The sequence below is a fragment of the Limulus polyphemus genome, unplaced genomic scaffold, assembly GCF_000517525.1.
Source record: "Limulus polyphemus unplaced genomic scaffold, Limulus_polyphemus-2.1.2 Scaffold1362, whole genome shotgun sequence".
Lineage (NCBI taxonomy): Eukaryota > Metazoa > Arthropoda > Merostomata > Xiphosura > Limulidae > Limulus > Limulus polyphemus.
This window is the reverse complement of record NW_013666972.1, coordinates 14,803-24,293: the sequence shown is the minus strand read 5'-3', so window position 1 is coordinate 24,293 and position 9,491 is coordinate 14,803. Positions and strand designations below refer to the sequence as shown.

Here is a 9,491-nt window from a genome sequence, read left to right as displayed (position 1 = left end):
TTTGAAATACTCACTTGTTTACATACCATTCACAACTGGTGGAGTCCATATACTGCATCATATTGTTTACATTTGAAATACTCACTTGTTTACATACCATTCACAACTGGTGGAGTCCATATACTACATCATATTGTTTACATTTGAAATACTCACTTGTTTACATACCATTCACAACTGGTGGAGTCCATATACTACATCATATTGTTTACATTTGAAATACTCACTTGTTTACATACCATTCACAACTGGTGGAGTCCATATACTGCATCATATTGTTTACATTTCAAATACTCACGTTTACATACCATTCACAACCGGTGGAGTCCATATACTACATCATATTGTTTACATTTCAAATACTCACGTTTACATACCATTCACAACTGGTGGAGTCCATATACTGCATCATATTGTTTATATTTTTTTGTGTGACTTGGATATTATTCAGTATCGTATAAACAACAAAGTCAGTGTTCTACAAGTAGTTTAGAAAAATATGTTTAAAAATCCTGTCCAAACAAACTTCACTGACAATTATAGGGAAAATGTAGATTAAAAGTTGACTTACAGGATGGTGAATTCGGGGATGTTCTTGATGTTTGTTTTTCATTTCTTGATGTTTTTTTTCATGATTCCTTTTCTCTTCTTCTTTCAAATTTTGCAGTGATTCTCGGTACCGATGTTCTTTTTCCATTTCATAACGTTTGAATTCTTCTCGTCTCTTACGATCCAGCTCTTCCAAGTCATTTGTAGCCTAAAAAAAGAAAGAAAAAATATATTAATATGTATAACAGTTTTGGGTATAGTATCAATGAAAGTTGAACTTTAATATCCAGGTTACAAAGGCACCAAAACTTCACCTTGCTTTTAATACTTTAATTCTTTGAGTGAGTAATCAAATTTTGGGAAAGTTCTTGAAAAGTGTCAATTATTCATTAAAAGTGAAATGTAGAATTTGACCTTTTTTTTAGTACTTTTTCAATAGTTGTACTTCTGCTCGGTGATGTATGCACACGTGGCACTAAGGCAGGAAATTCTAGGACCAAATGGCTATAAATGTCAAGTCAGATAAATCCAATTATAGCATTAAAATGGTTAATAAAATACTGCCATATATGACTGTTTTTTATTAATCTTAAATCCTTAAGTTAATAATTCATGTAATTTGATATATTTTTTACATAAAAATGAAATGAAAATAGCATTTAACAAAATATATGTACGCAGCTTTGTCACAGTGTATTTTATACACATACCATTCAAAACAGTAAATGGTAATCCATACTAATGTAGTGTATAATATGATGTCAACAAAAAATTCATTATATGAAATCAACTTTAACTTAATCAATTATAAAACAGAAATAGCAGCCTAAAAAATATCACAATCTTAGCAGAAAAACAGGAATGATTTCTGTAAGTCAACATTCTTGCAATTAGCAATCCTGAAATCAGCATAGTGAAGAGTAGAAAATTCCAGTTGGCAGTATATTCATAATCAAATTTCCCTGTGCTTGCTTGTCAAGAGTGTTGTATCAAGACACTATATGCAATTCTTTTTTTCTTCAGATTTTGTTTACTCTGCGAGTATTATTTAGCTATTAAACAAACTTGCAATTAGTACTTGTTGTGGTTAGTTGTTGTTTTTTTTCTAGCTTTCTCCTTTACTTTATGAGTATCATTTAAGTACTTGCCTCTGACTTTTTCAATTTTTTTTGTTGGGAGAGTGTTTTCTGACAAGGAACTCTTTTTTTTTCCCCCCATGCTATTTTGGACACATATTCTTGGCTAGATGGCTTTTGTTTTAGCATAATTTTCTGATGCAGCTAATATGGCTGTCCCAATTTATGAATAGTCTAACCATCAATATGATTTTCCGATATTGTTTTTCAGTGTTACAAAAATGTTTGAGTACAGCTGCACAAGTACAAATGCTTAGGTGACTATAATCTTCATGGGGTTCTTTCATTTCACCCACGTGACAAATTTACTGGATTGTCTCGAAATGTTGAAAAACAAATTATAATTTAAAAAGTATGATCATAAATGTCATAATCTATTCTTAAAAATCAGAATGAGTCAGTTAAAATAGAAATGGCTGGCACCTATGTAAGTGTGTTAATATTATATTACTGGTTTAATGAAGCTAGTGTCACTTCAGGTATATTTGGGGGGGGGTAAATTAAGAACTGTTAACATAAATTTTAGTTATCTTTCAAATGTAGAAAATCTATTACTAAGTTTTAAAAAAAATCGCATCCTATATATTTTAATTGTCTATTATTCAAAGAGGCTTCAGAATATTAAAATATTTTCTCATAAAAACGTTATTCTTTTTCCCCCATACAGGTCTCAAAGCAATGAGAAAACAGAACGGTTTTATTAAATTACTCAATAATTGTTCATTTCATTCACAAAAATGTTTACTTATTTAAAGTGGCTGTTGGACCAAATATGTAATATTCATTTCATTTCACAGGTAACATTAAACTGTCAGTTTCCTTAACATAAATGTCATGACGCATTGTATAGTTGAGTATGTATACAACAAGTTAAACTAGGCAATAATATAAAGGATATTTCATCAGCAAAAACTGTGAATACATCTTCTTTCCTTAAGGAAATCTTTGACATAAATCACTATTACCTCATTTGCATAGATAAATTCCTTCAATGATTCTCGAGATATTTTTTGCAATGAGTTAGTCTATAGTTAGGCTATCTACAAGAACAAAGAAATTTAAATTCAGAACCGTTTTTTGCAAGAATTGGTCAGTAATTTCTTTAAATTGTTGTTAAATATATTTCAAATTAGCATCCTTACTTGAACACTGGGTATTACTAAAAGAAAGAATATTTTCTCCTTTATTAACGTTTCTGGGATCTTTAAACCTTTCCTTCACGATCTTTAAACCTTTCCTTCACGATCTTTAAACCTTTCCTTCACGATCTTTAAACCTTTCCTTCACAATCTTTAAACCTTTCCTTCACGATCTTAAAACTTTTCCTTCACGATCTTAAAACCTTTCCTTCACGATCTTAAAACTTTCCTTCACGATCTTAAAACTTTTCCTTCACGATCTTAAAACCTTTCCTTCACGATCTTAAATCCTTTCCTTCATGATCTTTAAACCTTTCTTTCATGATCTTAAAACTTCTATTAAACCCATAAGGTAGGATCTTCTAGTTTTTGATTTCTTATTTATATTTTTCTTCTTATCTTCTGAGAACAGTCACCTTCCCACAGTTGTCTACAGGCAGAAAGGATGATGTCAGATGCTGTGGGCTTGAACATCCACATCTTGCTCTCATCACATTTTTTCTTATTTTACTCTTTTATTCTTCTTCTTTACATACGAGTCTTTGCAAATGGAGGTTAAGACTGATAGACTATGTATTCCCATTGATACACGAATCTCATTTCCACTGTTACCTCCAAAATTCAGGACACATCTTATACTCCACATTACAGGCTATGCCCTGGTGACTTTGTTTTGTTTTTGCAGCATTTTGGTTAGGGCTTGTTTTGTATTATAAATGTTATATATGGCATCAACTTTATTTGAAATGTAGAGATGCCAACCTTAACTGATATAGAATAGAAATACCAGCCTAAAAAATATCAGCATCTGAGCAGAAAAACTGGAATGATTTCTCCAAGTCATATTCTTGCAATTAGCAATACTGAAATCCACAAATCAAAAAGAGCAAAAAATGGCAGTTGGCAGTTTATTCAGACTTAAATGTTTATAACATTACATTTACTTACTGTCTGAATCAGCCTCTTTAAGTCCTCAACTTCAAATGTACGAGTATTTAAAGGATCAATATGAACAGGAACTTTGCTATTTTTCCTATTGAAACCTGTAGAAAAGACAAATTGTACTAAAGAACTGATACTTAAAAAAAACAGTTAAGCAACAAAAATAAAAGTAAGTCTTATGAAAGCAAAACTGTGACTGTATTCTGTTCTCAAATGTTCAAATATTTTTCTTAAATATCGGGTTTACCTAATTAAAACATTTCTAAACTACATCAACATTAATATCAATGTAACCATCACAAACTGAAGAATTACATGATACAGAAAAAGGTTTGTCCACTTTGTAAATTCTACATCTTTATTACTTTATAAAAATCTACATCATATGCAAAGAATGTACGATTGTAATGTTTGTTTTAAATATTAAGTTAAGCCTTCTTTACTTAAAACTATTTACTTTTCTTGATTTTGTCCCATGACATTTTAACCTTTCAATAATTCAAGGGAGTAAAAAAATAAGTTTTTAAGATTCTTGTAAACTAAACTTTTATATTAAGCTCAGATAAACAATGTTATTCACTGTTTTCAAATGTAAATTTTTCTCATCACTGACCTTGGCTAAAACATTGAAATTTATAGGGTATATTATGCCTTGACTAGTGACGATATTCCATCACAACTGATTTACAAAATGCTAATGAATTTCAAGATTTCATTTTAGGTATTCCTAATTACTAGTTAAAAACAAATTCAACCTTGTTGAAGTATTTCAAGAAAAAGTACAGAAAATGTGATAGAGAACTTTAGATGCATTAAGTGGCAGAGTATAACTGTAATTTCACCTCAAAATACAATCTATTATACATTCATCATTTGAAATACACCTCAAAATACAATCTATTCTTTCCCATCTATATACAATTAAAAAAAGTTCTCAAATATTAAGAAAAATACACTCTGATAAGATAACTCTGGATTAAAGTTTTAACTCTGTCCTTGAAATGCCAAAGTTTCCCCAACAGCTCTATGAAACAGTAATATATAGTGTCCTTGTTTAACTTTGCTACACCTTTACATCTAAAAAGATGTTTGTTACAGATTCTTCTGTTTTGTAAACAATCAGGTAACACAGTTTTTTTATCTCTAAGTTTGATGAAAGCTTACATTCATGTCAATAGTCTACTCTAACACACTACAAAAAACAACAACAACAATATTTTGGATGCCTAGCCCTCCAGGTGCAAACCCACCTATATTTTCAAAGTTTAAAATGTCAATTATGCTAGCCAAGTGAATGTCCCTTGTCAATGTGCCATCTAGGAAACTGACAGCATGCATGCTAATGGTACTGAAGTTTTCATATTGCTTGTATAGTCCTCAAGAAGTATACATCACAAAATGCTTACACTTGATTGGGAAATAAGTATATGAAGTACAATTAATCATATTTTCACAGTTGGACAAACATGGGTACCTTTTCTCATGAGTTGGCTGAAAATTAGATTTACTGAATATTAAAAACATTATGCCTAACTTTTATGGATGATTTTTACAATATTTTAGACATTTTTAGTTTACTAATTACATTTTATAAATAGATTAGCATTATTATTTGGTATTTTAAACCTAAACTGCCAGGTCACCAAGACCCTAGGGTTCAGATGTAGCTGTACCTAATTTTAAACTACTAACCAAAAGGAGGGTGGTGTCAGCAAAAGTTACTGTTGCAAGGCTCCTGGAACCAAATAACAGGATTGATTGTAAAATTTAAAATGCATCTGAAAGTGCAAAGTGTGTTCAATGGTATTGCAGCTTAATCTTTGGACCTTCTGATCCATAGTCCAGTATGCTAACCATTAGGCCATACTTTATAACTAATTTAAATTAACTAAACTGAGTTTTGTGAAGTGTTTTGACAAAAACAACAAACTGAGAAATTAGAGTAACTAGTTTCTATTATATTGTTTTCATCCTTGGACTGGTTTAAATTTTAATTCATTCTGTTACCATTATTTCAACTCTGTGGTTTAGTTGTAATTAAACGCAAAGCTATGAAATGAGTTACCTGTGTTCTGTTTTTACCATCGTAAACCTAGACTTACCACTGAGCCACTAGGGGTCTCAACTTTATGCAGAAATTTTTAAAGCATGAACTTTAGTAATCAACTTATGCCTAAATGTATGTACCTTGATTTTTAATATCTCTAGCATGCGTAACTCAACACAGCTCTTTTCTTTTTTTATGTTATCCTAGTTGTAATTGACAGTTAATTTCCAGCTAATATATATAATTAATTACATGGCTTCTATTTATATTATGTATATAGTTAATTAAAGAATGATTTTGTAATGCATGAACTTTTTTACAATTTCAATCCCTATGTTGAGATGTACTATATTCAGGAGTTAACAAAATTTTCTAAAATGTTTCCAAATATTTTATTGGAGACACAGACAGACAGACTCAGTTAAAAAAAGCATGAAATTTGGAAAAATAGTTCAAATTCATTTTATATTTTGCTGAGGAAGAAAAATACAAACAAACCAACTGCAGCACAAATTTGCTTGTACACGTTCAGCAAACTGAACGGGTATAAACATAAAATATCAAGTAATTAATAGTGCTGAAAGTGTAGAAACTTAATGACACTCAGTACTTGTAAGTAGAATTTCTAAAAAACAAACTTTCAAGTTAACCAAGCTGTCAGAAATCAACATACATTACTAGCTAAAATTCTGAAAAAGTAACTTCACTGTATCCAATGTAGTGAGATGCAAACAGACATACATCACTTGTGAATCTGAAGTATATACTCTGGAGGGGCTGCAATACCATACTGTGCATCATCCCAAGAACGCTGGGCACCTTTTCTCTCATTGAGCTAGTTAGAACTAGAATCTAGACAACTGATCATCAGTTTTATAGGATGATGAGTACTGCTTCATCCAGTTTCAAGTGATAGATAAATATGGGTCTGGGGGAAAGTAGTTGAACAACTCTGGTAGGGGTGTAATGATGAGAGCTGCAATCTTGGATTGGGACTCAACTATGAAATATTTGCACATACAAGTGCCCATGGATATAAATAGATCATAAATGAACATGATCGAGAGACTATGGTAGTTTTTCTTTTAATTGACAAATCATGCGTTTTTCCTGCAACACAATGTTCATTACCAAGAGGCATGTATGACTCAAGTTTAGTTTCAAATGAACAATGTTTTAGAACAGACTACCCTCCAAGATTAGTTTCAAATTCACAATTGTTTTTAGAGCAGTCTGCCCAGAAACAAAATCTTAAAATCTCTGGGATTATTTGGTGGGGTTTATTAATGAGATAAGGCTATAAACATACTAACTGCTCTAGACATCTGTCAAGAACTTGGCTGATAACAACAGCTGCTAAGGCCAAAAGTCATGCTTCATTGTGTTCGAACAGTGGTTATTAGGAATGTCTCTGAACAACTGATCTACCTGGAAATTAACAAACTATCACGAATAAGCTAAGTTTTCTTACATTGTACCGAGAAATCACAAGCTCCAGTCGAAACTTTTGTATCCTAAATGTGCAGACTTAATTCATTCTTCAGTGTTTCTAACTTGTGAAATGTTTATTACAGAGAAAATACACACCTAAATATAAATATGGCCCTGCAACATTTTGACAGTCTACTTAGGTCATCATCAGGCAAGAGAAAATAATGATAATTTGACACATTAGAGAATACAAGATTAAAATAATGTTCCAATTGTGTGAAGTAAGTACAACAATAAAATCAACCAACAGTTTAACTTTCTACATAGTTCATCTCCATTTGTATCATTTTTAACACACAAATTTTCTTCATACACCGTGTTTTATAAAGTCCAGTTCCTGGAATACTTAAATTTTTTAAGAAAACATAAAATCTTCCCGAGATTGAGAGAGAGAGAAATTTGGTTAAGTTAGAAAAATTTTCCAATTTTCTTAAGAGGCATAGAGACATAAATTTGCCCAATTGTAATACCTAGTATTCAAATTTTTTTAAAAGGCATAGAGACATAAATTTGCCCAATTGTAATACCTAGTATTCAAATTTTTTAAGAAGCATAGAGACATAAATTTGCCCAATTGTAATACCTAGTATTCAAATTTTTTTAAGAAGCATAGAGACATAAATTTGCCCAATTGTAATACCTAGTATTCAAATTTTTTTAAGAAGCATAGAGACATAAATTTGCCCAATTGTAATACCTAGTATTCAAATGTTTTTTAAATGAAAAAGTGACGTAGTATATTATTATACAGTTGGATGCACATATGTAACATTTCATTTGTACTCTGAAAACATAAAATCAGATCAAAACTTTGTATTATAAGGTAATAATTTTGTTGATCTTTGCACTTTGATGTCAAATAGTAAATTGCTTTCCTGTTATATTATATAATTGATCCTATGAATACAAAAGGGCCAAACAATATAGCTCACTTCTTCATAAACAGCACAAAATGGCAATAATTTCACACTACCATGCATACACAAATATGAAGTGACACAGATCCAACACATGTATAGTTACTGACAACCATCTGACATCTCAATTTTATCTTAAAAAGAAAGTTTATTGCACATATCATCATCAGTAACTTCACCTTTTCCTCCAGAAGGACGTGACTGTGTGTGCCACTTTCGACCATTTGGGGGTGCAGGAAGTAAGTGACCATCTTCGTCTCTGTAAAGCCCTAATTCGTTCTGCTCAACTTCTTCCATTGTTAATCTCCTTAACCTCTCCACTTCCATTCTCTTCAACTCATCCAACTTGCTTCGTACACTATGTTTTACAAATTCCAGCTCTCTGGCTACTTCACCTTTCTATATAAAAAAACAAAACTGATCAAAATCTTCTCATTAAAGGAGAGGAAGTTACGTGTCATATAAATGCTATTCCTCAATTAAATATGTGAAAATATTATCTAACTAATAAAAATAATGTTGAATATCACACAAAATTACTCATTGGCTGCCTTTGCTAGTTGTCCCTAATCTTAAACAGACAAATTAAATGGAAGGAAGCTAGTCAACATCACCAACTGCCAACTCTTGGGATACTCTTTTACAAACAAATAGTGGAATTGACTGCCACATTATAATGCCCACACAGCTGAAAGAGCAGACATGTTCAGTGACAGGATTCAATCCCATGAACCACAGATAGCAAGCTGAACTACCAAACCATGCCAGGTTAATAAAGAAAAAACAAATGCCAGAACTAAATTTTACCACAAAGTCAGTAATTAATCATTTAGTTAAGTAAAAATAAATCAAAAGTGGTAATGTATTTTTTCCAAGTATATACAAATACAGAAAATAAAAAATCAATTTATTTAACTTACTTACAACACCTATCTAGTTAGAGAGGATGCATGACTGGAAATTTGCAACTATCAACATTTCTTTACAAGCCAAACATCTTCAAGACAAATAAAATTAAAATAATTGAATAGAGTTGTTTAAACATTTGTTTAACAACAAATTAAAATAATTTTTAGCCTACAAACAACCTTTTGTTCCACTGTGATTTTTGAGCTTTATTTCATAGTGGTAAATAAAAGCACTATTAGGTTTAAAATCTCCCATTTTTTTTAGAATTCATATAAACAAAATATATTTATTCTTCTTGCATTGTAAAATAAAAAATGCCTTATAACATTTACTGTAAATTTCAGCCACTCAACACACTAAA

At 31.0% G+C, this 9,491-nt stretch overlaps 1 protein-coding gene across 6 annotated transcripts in view; it reads right to left on the bottom strand.

The window, feature by feature from the left end:
* Positions 1–9,491, bottom strand: part of LOC106463264 (nucleobindin-2-like) — a 35,241-nt gene that overhangs the window by 18,761 nt on the left and 6,989 nt on the right. For all 6 annotated transcript variants that reach the window (XM_022390702.1, XM_022390699.1, XM_022390703.1 and 3 more), the window contains exons 4-6: positions 8,401–8,620; positions 3,773–3,867; positions 572–757 (exon numbers count right to left, since the gene is read on the bottom strand). In XM_022390702.1, coding sequence (XP_022246410.1) covers positions 572–757; positions 3,773–3,867; positions 8,401–8,620 — 501 coding nt within the window. The remainder of the gene's footprint in view (positions 1–571; positions 758–3,772; positions 3,868–8,400; positions 8,621–9,491) is intronic.